Genomic DNA, 13,544 nt, shown 5'->3' on the forward strand with positions numbered 1-13,544 from the left:
AAGCTTATGTAGCAGAAATTCGTGTAATTAATTCGAATCCAGATTACAATATTTGGTACATGGATTCTTGTGCTTCTTACCACATGACTCCACATAAAGAATTATTAGATGATTATCAGGATGCTAGTATTCATCAACTAAAAACTAGAAGTTCAGTGACAGAAGTAGAATGTTTTCATATAAATGTCTTCATTTAGAGTTCCCTGTACAAATCCATGTGGTCCATTTCCCAATCATATATAGCTGCATAAGCTAATAAAACTCTTAATGTTACATACAGACAACTGGTGCAAATATTTCAGTATAGTCTATTCCATCAATCTGAGAATAGCTCTTAACAACTAAACGTGGCTTATATCTTCCAATCTTGCCTGCAGAATTACATTTAATTTTGAAAACCCAATTACTATCTATGATGTTCTTATCATAAGGTTTTCTGTTATTTCTCATGCTTTGTTTTTAATATGACCTAATATAGTCTCACATACAGAATCCTGCCAATGGTTTGCATTAATGCCCTTTAATGCTTCATCAATCGTTTTCGGTTCAGAATACAAATCATTTGTTGCTGCTGCTAAAGCATTAACAAAGCACATATGATCTAAATTTGGCATTTGCACTTCTGGCATCCCGTGTGTATCAAAGTGCTGATAACTTTTCGGGAATTTAATTTTTTTATTTCTGCTTATGCTGACCACTTGGCTCATTAATGAGCTTAACTAATTCATGATGATCAGACTGAGTGCTATCATTAACCATCTCTTCCAATTCACTATTCTGATCATGAGCTATTGCATTCTCAGTATCTGAAAATGTCGTAATCATGTTCCTACTGAATGAGGATTCATTATAAAATTGAGGCACATTACTTTCCTTTTTGTGGTATGTTTCATTTTCCAAAAATTGTACATTTCGTGCATTTATTATATCATAATTTTTGGGATCTATTAATCGATAGCCTTTTCTATACTGACAGTATCCAACAAGCACTAACTCCTTTGCTTTTATATCCCAATTTTTACAGTTTTCTCTAAATTCGGCTTATCACCATACCATTTTTCATAAGGTGTCATACCTGCAACTGCAGTAGTTGGAGATAGATTTTTACAGTGATTTGCAGTTTGCACTGCTTCAGCACAATAATTTTTACCAAGGTGAGCATCCACCAACACTGATACTGCTTGCTCAACAAGAGTTCTGTTATTACATTCAGCTACACCCATTTGTTCTGGTGTAAATGGGATGGATTGTTTATGCTGGATTCCATTTGATGTTAAATAAATATCCATCTCATTATTTACATACTCAGTACCATTATCAGAATATAAGACTTTGATTGACTTTCAACAAATGCTTGAAATGCTTAAATTTTTCAACAAATACCTGAACTTTTCAAAGACTTCAGACTTATTTTTTAAAAAAGTAAACAAGTCATTAGTGACAAATCATCAATAAAATTAATAAAGTAGCAAGAACCACCAATTGATGAAACATTCATAGGCCCACACAGGTCACTCTGTACTATGTATAGCAACTCTTTCGCATGCTTAGCTTTTCCCTTAGGAAATGGTTGTCTATGCATTTTGCCTTTAATGCATGATACACAATTTAACAATTTTCCGTTAAATTTAAAACTTTCGACCATATCTGTTAATATGATCATTCCTCCTTCACTTAAATAGCCCACTGTTTTATGTAATAATTCATTTGAAATATTTTGAGTAGTAATTAAAGCCTATTCATTACATAAATCAAGAGAATACAAACTGTCCTCCATACCTGTTGCACTAGCAACTAAATGTTTACCATCATACACAAAACATCTTTCACTTGTAAAAGTACTAACCATTCCAGAAATTTTATTTAATACTTAATAGACAGTAACTTGGCTCTTAACTTGAACATATTACTAAACGTTAGAGACTACCTTTTTTTATTTCTAGATAAGAGGAAAGTAATTTTACCCTTACATTCTACTTCTGTCACTGAACTTCTAGTTTTTAGTTGATGAATACTAGCATCCTGATAATCATCTAATAATTCTTTATGTGGAGTCATGTGGTAAGAAGCACAAGAATCCATGTACCAAATATTGTAATCTGGATTCGAATTAATTACACGAATTTCTGCTACATAAGCTTCTTCCCCCTTTCTTTTCTTTTAATCCAAAATTTTGTTTCCACGTTTAGTTGTTAAGAGCTATTCTCAGATTGATGGAATAGACTATACTGAAATATTTGCACCAGTTGTCTGTATGTAACATTAAGAGTTTTATTAGCTTATGCAGCTATATATGATTGGGAAATGGACCACATGGATTTGTACAGGGAACTCTAAATGAAGACATTTATATGAAAATACTAGATGGCAGAAAGCAGGGAATTCGAAAATTGACCAAGAAATTCAGGGAAAAGTCAAGGAATTTAAATATTTTAGTCAAAATCTGGAAAATCAGGGAATTTCATACAGCAATCCCCAACATCCCAAAAAGCGAGTTTTGCACCAATGTTGGAAGTGATCACTTTCTTGGCAAATTATGTATTGCGTGAGCGTCATTCGGACAGCTGGCATAGACCCAATTTTCGCAGCTCAAATTTTATTGTCTTTTAGAAAGGCAAAGCAATTTTGCAGCAACTTTGGTTACCAGTAACCTCGAGAATCAAGAGGCTCACATGCACATGTGCAATGCATGTTGAACTAAAGAAAATATGTATTCTTGTATAAAACAAAATCGGTTTAATCCCAGTATACGGTACATGTATTCTATTCTAACCTCCATGTACAGTACACACTAGATTTGGCAATATTATGATGAGCAGTAAACAGGTCATTTTGGTGTTGGCAACAGTTTTCAAAATCATGCCAAGGCCGTTGTGTATACTAGGATTTTACCGCAAAATCTTTTAAACCTTTTTTCTCTTTAATAAATGTCTTGTTTTTCATTTTGCAGCAAAATACAAAAATAGTAACCAGTCACCTAGGCTAACCATTTAATATAACTATATTTGCCAAAATATCATTGATTATTCTAATTCAATTTTTAAGTAGTTAACTTTATTTTAATGCTATTCATATCATTTAATGTTGCTTCTTCCCTCTAAATTTATTTATTATTAGTAAATAATACTTTCAAATTCAGGAAATTTTCTCTGGCATAATCCTGAAATTAATCCTAGCAGTGTGATGGCATACCATCACGAAATTTAATGCACATATTTTTTGCTTATGTATGCTGCTAAATAAATATAAAATACTTGAATTTATTTTAAAATATCATTAAATAGATTTCTTTCTTTTGTTTAGCTGCAAAATGTCTGCAAAAAATGACATTTTTTAATCCAGATTCAGCAGATTCTAATCTAAATCTTCAGTGGAGGTATTTATAATAATAATGCTTTGGGGATTATATATATATAAGTCAGATTAATTGGTAAATTTTTGCATTTTCAAGTGGTATCATAATTAATTGACCTCTTAGCACAGCCAATGTGCATTACGCCAATAGATTGGAATTTTCTTAAAACACACCTGGAAAACTTGGAAAAGTCAGGGAATTTCATTCTTCTGTTTGAGTGGCAACCCTGAGATGGTTTTAGTGAATTTTACAAGCAAAACTTAAAGGGAAAGGTCCTAAAATTAAACAAAGCATTAGATGGTTTAAAGCAGAGTGGTAGACTATGGTACCATTTGTTAGAAAAGGACTTAATAGCAGAGTGGTAGACTATGATACCATTTGTTAGAAAAGGGCTTAATAGAAACGGGACTGAGACAAGGTTCTTTTGATAGTTGTGTCTATATAAAAATAAATGAAAACAAAGAACTAGTTATTGTCACTATTTATGTTCATGACTTACTCATTTTTACCAATAACATAGAACTTAAAATTTGAGTAAAACAACAACTTAAAATCGAATGATATAGGACTAAAGGGTCCATTATTAGCCTTAGTCAAACTCAGTATGTAGAGAGTATGCTTCGCAAATATAATATGCATGAATATCATGGTGTAAAAAGACCACTAGACCAAAATCAAGTGTTATCTAAACTGCAGTTACCAACTAGTAAGGAACAAAAACTACCTGTTCCTTATCAGGCTGTCATTGGGAGTCTCCTTTATGCAGCTCAAGCACCATGATATAACTTATGCTGTGAATTTGCTTAGTCAATTCTGCAATAATCCAGTAAGGGTTCTCTGGAATGCTGTCAAATGCATCACGCGATATTTTCGAGCCACTACAGATGCTACATTGTCTTTTCCAAAGGACTATAATGTTGACGTCCTTGGTTACAGCAACTTAAACTATGAAGGCGATGTTGGAGATTGACGATCAACCACTGGATATGTTTTCCTCATCAGAGGTGGTGTGGTAAGCATCAACCTACCATTGCAACTAGAACAACAGAAGCCGAATATATGGCTCTTTCTGTAGCTACAAAAGAAGCCATATGGCTTAACAAAATTGTTACAGAACTTAGAATTATTACTGCAAAGCCAATATTATTATACTGCGATAACAACAGTGCTATTAATTTCAGCAAAAATAGTGTGTATCATGGTATATCGAAACATATTGATATACAACACCATTTTGTGTGAGAAGCTGTGAAACTTCAGCACATTGTCATACAAAATATTTCTTCTAATAATGATTGCAGATTTTTTGATAAAAAATGTAAACAGTGCAAAACATGAAAGGTGTGCAAGGATGATGAATTTAAAATGAAGATTAATGTAATGTAATGTAATGTTTTATTATATGTATGTGTGTTAATGTAATTTTTTTAATGTATTTAATCAGGATGAATTTTGATATTTAAACCTAAAGTGGGAGTGTAAAAAGAGGTTAGCTTTAAATATGTTCTTGGCCCATAAATGGTGCCACTGGTTTATATACTTCTATAACCGTGCATATCCAATAAAACTCACTTTTGCTCCAAACTCCCAACAGGTACGTAGTGTGTTATTTATTCTTAAACTGCTAAGTAACCACTATTCTGCTATATTGAGTTTCTAATAGAACATCGGGAGGATATGTTCATACATTGGGGATATTTTATCAGTGTGTGGATAAGTGCTAGTTCATAGATCTTTGAAATGTGAACTAATAAAAAAACTTTAACAATTATTTTTGTGTTCAGCAAATCAAAATTAATAGGCATTTGACGATCAACCACTGGATATGTTTTCCTCATCAGAGGTGGTGTGGTAAGTGTCAACCTACCATTGCAACTAGAACAACAGAAGCCGAATATATGGCTCTTTCTGCAGCTACAAAAGAAGCCATATGGCTTAACAAAATTGTTACAGAACTTAGAATTATTACTGCAAAGCCAATATTATTATACTGCGATAACAACAGTGCTATTAATTTCAGCAAAAATAGTGTGTATCATGGTATATCGAAACATATTGATATACAACACCATTTTGTGTGAGAAGCTGTGAAACTTCAGCACATTGTCATACAAAATATTTCTTCTAATAATGATTGCAGATTTTTTGATAAAAAATGTAAACAGTGCAAAACATGAAAGGTGTGCAAGGATGATGAATTTAAAATGAAGATTAATGTAATGTAATGTAATGTTTTATTATATGTATGTGTGTTAATGTAATTTTTTAATGTATTTAATCAGGATGAATTTTGATATTTAAACCTAAAGTGGGAGTGTAAAAAGAGGTTAGCTTTAAATATGTTCTTGGCCCATAAATGGTGCCACTCGTTTATATACTTCTATAACCGTGCATATCCAATAAAACTCACTTTTGCTCCAAACTCCCAACAGGTACGTAGTGTGTTATTTATTCTTAAACTGCTAAGTAACCACTATTCTGCTATATTGAGTTTCTAATAGAACATCGGGAGGATATGTTCACACATTGGGGATATTTTATCAGTGTGTGGATAAGTGCTAGTTCATAGATCTTTGAAATGTGAACTAATAAAAAACTTTAACAATTATTTTTGTGTTCAGCAAATCAAAATTAATAGGCATTAGTTGTTTTTATCTGTGATACTTTTTTCCTGTTGACATGTATAATTAATGAAAAAGGGTTGAGCTTATTTCAGTATAATTACATGTGATTTCTGTGAAATTTTTTTATAGAATGATGATGAAAGTGAGTTATTTAGTAACGTGAAACAAGAAGTCGCAAAAAAATTAAAGGAAAATACCTCTTTGTGTGATCGCATACAAATAGAAGTATGTTACTATTATTTTTATTACATAATATAAGAAATCATTGTTTGATGTATATACTGTATATCACAAGTCTGTATAGCTAAATTTTTATTTTTCTTCCATTTTTAAAATATGTTTTTTGATTTACTATGCAGATTTTTCTAAGCATCAGTAATTTTGTGGTTTTAGTACGTTTTTTATGGTGTTGTGTTAATGTGACCTCATATCTAGAAATGAATATTTAAACTCTATTTTACCAACAGATTTTTTAAAATTTTTTGCCAGTAGTGGAATATTACCGCTTTTTTAGTCAAAAGTGCTGGCTTCATGAATGATAAAAATGAAATTTTGCATGCTTGTAACTTTCTTCATGTTTATCAATGAATAACCCATTAGTAATATATTAACTGAAATTCAGTAAATATGCATACTAATGAAATTACACACACTGCAACCCATTTTACAAATCTTTCCATTCAAGATTTCTAGCTGTTTAAACATTTATGCCATTGTCATGAAATCTGTAATAGTTTTGATACATCCACATTGAGATAAAATTTCTCTGAAGTTCACGCTGGAAATGAATATTTTGCATATCATAGAATGGGAGTTTTGATGCCTGTTTCCTATCACCTCTCTCTGTCCCCCATTAGATCACCAGATCTCCCAGTTTTTAATTTTCATCCTTTACTAAGGAACATGTATCTCAAAAGTTGATGAAAGTTAAATCGCACAGATTTCCCTAAAGTAATAATGTCTTTACCCCTAGTGATTTTTAGCATAATGTTTCTTACTAAATTTTATTTGATCTTAATTTTTTAATCCACTGGGGGCATTTATAGAAGTTTTTATGAAGATTCAAGCAGGGTTTAATAAGTTAATATTTGTATTTAATTTTACATGAATATGTAGTACATTAAGTTTATCTACTCAATACCTTAATTATTGATTCTATTTTTTATCACATTTAATGTGCTTGAATGAATAAAATTTCTCCTATTGGTAATTTTTCTCGGTGTAAAAGTTTAAGAAACGTACAAAATGAAATTAGCCAACAGACATAAAATTTAGAATATTTATATTTTACATCGAAGTCATATGATAAAAGTTCAATAATGTAACCTTATAAAGATTATAAAGAGATTTTGTGTGTCTGAGGATTTTTTGAAAGGAGGTCATTGAAGTAGTGAATACCCCTAGAAACTTCTGGCTTGTTCATGTTTCAAGGTTGAGAGCAGTGCATTGTATTTTATTTTCATTTTCATGAATCTATGTTAAAGATTAAGTAATATTACCAAATTCCTTTATTTAGCTTCAATAAATATCCAAAGAAATCTGAATGTCGAGTGTTGTGCAAAACCTTTTTTCCCCAGCTTCAGTTTTTTAAATGCTCATACCAAATGATTATTTTATTTTATTACTGTTTGTATATACTATTTATAGTATAATTTGTAAATATCAAGCTTAGAAAGACTCTTTATATGTTGTATATACGGTTTTAAAGTAAGTAATAAATGTTGAAAAGGTAAAGATTTCTTATTTTGTAGTGAAAATTACCCTTCTGTCTGACTCCAAATAACAACATTTGGGGAAGCAATTAAATTTCCTTTATTCAGGATGAGCAGCTTTTCTTATGCACATACATCACCCACTTGGAAAATAAATGCAACCAGATGAAAAAGTAGTTACTTGGACATCATGAGGGTTCCTCCCTAGAAGCATACACAGAAGAAGCACATGGTACAAACTCATGGCCCATTTTAAATTCTATATGATGTGCACTGCACATGCTTGGGCTGTACCAAGATGGCATTGTATTAGTATAATTTTTGAGACATCCTCCCCCCCCCTGAATGAAGAAGTTCATCAGAAATAAAGGTATGAAATTAAACTAAGATGCCTTTGCAAACTTCTAAAGTTCTAAATAATAAAGTAATTGTATGGGCCTCCTTAACATACTACTTGATATCTTCAACATTCAACTGTGCACCTTTTCATCTCTTCCTTTATGAATGTCTACAGTGTTTCCAAGCCATCACATATGGCAAGGTTTGTCTTGTTGTATTAGAACTACGTCACCCATCATGAATTCATGTGCGACATCAACAGGTGGTGTATGATGAGCTCCCTTCAATTGTAGTAAATATTGCATGTGCCATCTGTGCCAGAAGTTATTCAGCGGGCCTTGAGAGTATTCAGCTTTTCAGGATAGCATTTCTGCTGCAGGATTTAAAGATTAAGTAATATTACCAAATTCCTTTATTTAGCTTCAATAAATATCCAAAGAAATCTGAATGTCGAGTGTTGTGCAAAACCTTTTTTCCCCAGCTTCAGTTTTTTAAATGCTCATACCAAATGATTATTTTATTTTATTACTGTATGTATATACTATTTATAGTATAATTTGTAAATATCAAGCTTAGAAAGACTCTTTATATGTTGTATATACGGTTTTAAAGTAAGTAATAAATGTTGAAAAGGTAAAGATTTCTTATTTTGTAGTGAAAATTACCCTTTTGTCTGACTCCAAATAACAACATTTGGGGAAGCAATTAAATTTCCTTTATTCAGGATGAGCAGCTTTTCTTATGCACATGCATCACCCACTTGGAAAATAAATGCAACCAGACGAAAAAGTAGTTACTTGGACATCATGAGGGTTCCTCCCTAGAAGCATACACAGAAGAAGCACATGGTACAGACTCATGGCCCATTTTAAATTCTATATGATGTGCACTGCACATGCTTGGGCTGTACCAAGATGGCATTGTATTAGTATAATTTTTGAGACATCCTTCCCCCCCCCCTGAATGAAGAAGTTCATCAGAAATAAAGGTATGAAATTAAACTAAGATGCCTTTGCAAACTTCTAAAGTTCTAAATAATAAAGTAATTGTATGGGCCTCCTTAACATACTACTTGATATCTTCAACATTCAACTGTGCACCTTTTCATCTCTTCCTTTATGAATGTCTACAGTGTTTCCAAGCCATCACATATGGCAAGGTTTGTCTTGTTGTATTAGAACTACGTCACCCATCATGAATTCATGTGCGACATCAACAGGTGGTGTATGATGAGCTCCCTTCAATTGTAGTAAATATTGCATGTGCCATCTGTGTCAGAAGTTATTCAGCGGGCCTTGAGAGTATTCACCTTTTCAGGATAGCATTTCTGCTGCAGGTAACATCGTCAGTAGATCTAGCTAGATCAGGTTTAGAAATTAGTCTTTTACCTTCTAAGAAATGAGAAGAAAATGGAGATGGTTCAAAAGGATCATTATACACATAAGTAATCGGCCAAGAATTAATGATAGCTTCAATTTCCGTTATTACAATTTTCAGTTCTTCATAAGATAATAAAACTTTTCCTAGAATTTTCCTCAAACTTTTATTATCTGTACCATCTTCTCCCAAAACCCTCCCCACCAAGCAGCCTTTTCTACTGTATATTTAAACTTCATCCTCCTTTTCCCATAATAATTCATAAATTGATCATTCAGGATTCATAAACTGACGTTCATGATCTTTGGAAATTGTATTCTGCTCGTTTAAAAGTTTTTGCACTGTCACAGTATGTGACATTACATAATCTGCGTCTTGCTATGAAACGTTGAAAAGCAAGAAGATATTTCTCACTTGTTAAGCCTGAAATGATTTCTAAGTGAATAACGTGAATTACTGTCCATGAAAAATGGCAATGCATGCTTTTTTATGTATACCCTTCACATACAGAAGCTCAGCAAAATTCACCCCAATAACCTCAAAAGCACATGCTTCTTAAACTCTGTGGAGAGGTAGTGGAGCTGCTCTCTGAGTCCCGTGGCATGCCTTGAACCTTTTGCATATATATAACAATTGTTCAAAACCCTTTAGATGTTCTGGTGATCTTTGAGTATCCAATAACGATCTCTAATTTGTACAAGCAAGTCAGAAACACTGGAATGCAACACAGTTTGATGTTCCCACATAATTAACAATTCTGTGAAGTGATGCTTTCCAGGAAGTATTCATGGGTTTTTTTGACTAGTAATAAAGCATGAATTCTGAAGCTCTCTGCCTAAATGTACAAGTCCATTTTCATCTAAATTTGGGTCAAGGCCATTCAATCGAGAAGATCTATTCACCTCCTTCCCTCAAGATAATTATATTAATTCTGTTTGGAACTTGAACATTTTATCCAGAACCTTTCAGCCTCAGCTAATTCCTTTTTGGTGATGAATCCTTTTATCTTCTCAGATTTTGGTTTAATATTAAGGCTGCTATAATTATTCAAATTCAATAGCGTTTTGCATTTTGTTTTATCTTCACATGACATCTGTGCAATATTTAACCACCTTTCATTTTCAGTGTCTGCATAATGTGCTTTACCCCCACACGTAATTTTATCAGCTGGATTTTCTTTTCCTGGATAAAAATTCTAATTTTGAGGTTTCGACTTCTGTTGGATTTCTACAACAGGATTGGAGACGAATTGTTTCTAGTCTCGAACACAGCCCTTGATCCAACACAAACATATTTGCAAATCTGTCCACAGAAATATGTCAGTAAGTTTAAGAAATGTAAATAGGGACAATATATATTTGCCTAATCTCACTGCTATTAGAGCTCCCAGAAGCTCTGGCGGTGGAAGTGTAATTTGCTGAATTGGTGCTAGTCAAGATTTAGCTAGCTGGAATCTTGTATTCCAGCCTGCTCTGGGTGGCGTTTTTAAGTACGCTACTGCTCCATATGCTTTTAAACTAGCACCGGAAAATATGTACACTTGCACTTCCTTAGATAGAAAATTTTCAAAGTAGGTTCTCTTAATGGCCCAATTTTGCAGGTGGTTGATTTCGGTACACCATTCCTTCCACTGTGACTGCAGATAATTATGTAAAGGCTCATCCCAACCATTCCCCTCTCCCAGACTGACTGTAATAAAAGTTTTGTTCAGATAGTAAAAGGTATAGTCACTCCAAGGGGTCGACTATCTTGCCACATGTACTTAACATGGTGCATTTTGTAGCTAATTTTTCGCCAAAGTGCTTGATCACTTTTAAAATATTGGAAAAATCAATCTTCAGGATATCGTCTGTGTTTTTCCATACAAGTCCCAAAATCTTCGGTGGTATATCGTTGAAGTTAGAGGCCGGCTGACAATCGATATCTTTGTCCAAAACCTTCAGTGGTATATCATTGAAGATAGAGGCCAGCTGACAGTCGATATCTTTGTCCATATGTCCTTTAGCTCTTCGGAATTTGTGGCAGATTTTCGTAACTTCATGCCGTCTTCCACCATTATTTCTTGTGCATCTAAAGCCAAGAATGAAGCCTTATTCAAAGTGTCTGCTTCACAAATTAAATCATCAATATAAAGATTATGTAGCATTTGGCAAGCTTCACTTTTACTTTCTGTATATCTCTTTAAATGCAATCTAATCATTGCAGAAGGGAGAAATGGGCTACATGAGACTTCAAACGGAACTCCTGCAAATCTAAGTAATTTTAAGTTATTTTGTTGGTAACTTACTTTGTTATTCCTAAACCAAAGAAATCTAAGAAATTGCTGTCTTCTGCACTAATTCCTACCTACAGAAACGCCTTACTCAATATCTGCTACAAACCCAACTTTAAATCTGCGGAAATTTACTATTATCTTAAGCAAATCTGGTAGAAGATTAATTCCCAGATCTAGGTAGTCATTAAGGGATACTTCGTTTTTTACCCTTAGAAGATGCATCATATATAATACATAACTTAGTGGGGGATTTTTCATCTTTTACAACTGCATGATGAGGAAGTTTGTAACTCGAATTACCCAGCACCTGGAAGTGGCATTCTTCAATAATCCCTTCATTTAACTGTTCCTGTAACACTGTGTCATAGTGCTGGAATAATTCTAAATTGTTTCTTAATTTATATCTCAGCTTAATAAGTCTAAACTAAGTTTAGTTTCATATCTTTTATCTTTATACAGCATGTTATCTTAAAACAAATACACGATATCCTCACTGCATTGCTTGCTTTCCACATCAGATTTCATTCCTATTGTGTCCAACTACCATAAGATTTTAATTGTTCAGAAATACATTCTTGTTCAATTGTCACATTACTTACACATACAGCTGAAGAAGGGTAAAGGTTCTTTCTCGAACTACAAACCCAAAAAACGCTATTGGTAGCAGTTAATCTTCTGCTTAATCTTACTGGTTTGTTATATAAAATCCTGCACAAATAATCACCTCTTATTAAAACATGAACATCTGTATGTGTTCCAAAATCTGACAATTGAAATCCTTTGACAATCACCACTGGCTTTACTCAGTTAGTAGGAACTGCTATTTGTCCATTTGTGATTTTCTTTGTAATAAGTGCTTCAATGGTAATATATCACACTGGATTAATTCTGTCATGCAGATTCAAATGAACTACGTCGTTAATTGGGGAAGATAAACTTTCACCCAAAATCCATATATTTTAATACATTCTTCTTCAACTACTTCTAGTGCTAAAATATCGGCAATTAACTTTTTGACAAAGCAACGTTTAGATCCAGAATCGTACAGAATTCTTACTAACTTCTGGTTTTCACCTGCCTTTAAAACACTACCACCAGTCTGTAGTAAAATATTTCCTTTCGTGAGTAGTTTAAGTGAGAAACTGAAGTTGATGTATTCTCAAATTCAGGTGTGATAGTTTTTCTTAACTTGCCCATGGGAAATTAAATAATTATGTGGCCTCTTGCATATATTACACATGTTTTTTGGCAACACTGTTTAGCTAAAGCACTGTTTAGCAATGGAAACATAATCCTTGAAAATTTTCCTCTCGTTTCCTATCCAGAATGGTTGAGACATGGGCAGTTTTCTGCCTCATGTCCTATAACTCTACAAAAATTTTTCTTGGAGTGAATTTGTCAATGCACTTGTATTTCCAGTATTATCTTTTGGTAGCACAATCTTGTTCGAAGGTTTTCTCCCAACTCTGTTATTAATGTCTCTATTATTAGAAAACATTAACAAGCTAAATGCTTCTCTGCATTCCACTTCCTTCCTTAAAAATCATAAGTTCATTTATTATAAACTCTAGCGTTGGTTTACGTCTTCTGTTGTATTCAATGTTCATATCTTTCGGCAATTTTTGTAAAATCAAAAGATATAATTTATTTCCATACACACCCATGGTGACATTAAGAGTTTGTAAGCTTTTTTAATTGTACTTAGCACTTATTGTTGAATTTCTTGCTGGATCGATAGCTGACAGCTTATGATAAGGTCCGTTCGACCAAACCGCTCATTAAGCAATGCTATGGAACAGTCATAGTTCTCACTACTTGAAGAAAATCCTGAAACCTCAGTAAGAGCCTTTCCTGACAAATAA

At 33.0% G+C, this 13,544-nt stretch overlaps 1 protein-coding gene across 4 annotated transcripts in view; it reads left to right on the forward strand.

Moving 5' to 3' along the window:
- Nucleotides 1-13,544, forward strand: part of LOC118185112 (uncharacterized) — a 254,232-nt gene that overhangs the window by 179,813 nt on the left and 60,875 nt on the right. For all 4 annotated transcript variants that reach the window (XM_085809298.1, XM_085809300.1, XM_085809301.1 and 1 more), the window contains one exon: nt 6,109-6,204. In XM_085809298.1, the coding sequence (XP_085665424.1) occupies nt 6,109-6,204 (96 nt within the window). The remainder of the gene's footprint in view (nt 1-6,108; nt 6,205-13,544) is intronic.

This window comes from Stegodyphus dumicola, chromosome X2 (assembly GCF_044657685.1).
Source record: "Stegodyphus dumicola isolate Sdum_Otavi_A_Nest chromosome X2, ASM4465768v1".
NCBI classification, from domain to species: domain Eukaryota; kingdom Metazoa; phylum Arthropoda; class Arachnida; order Araneae; family Eresidae; genus Stegodyphus; species Stegodyphus dumicola.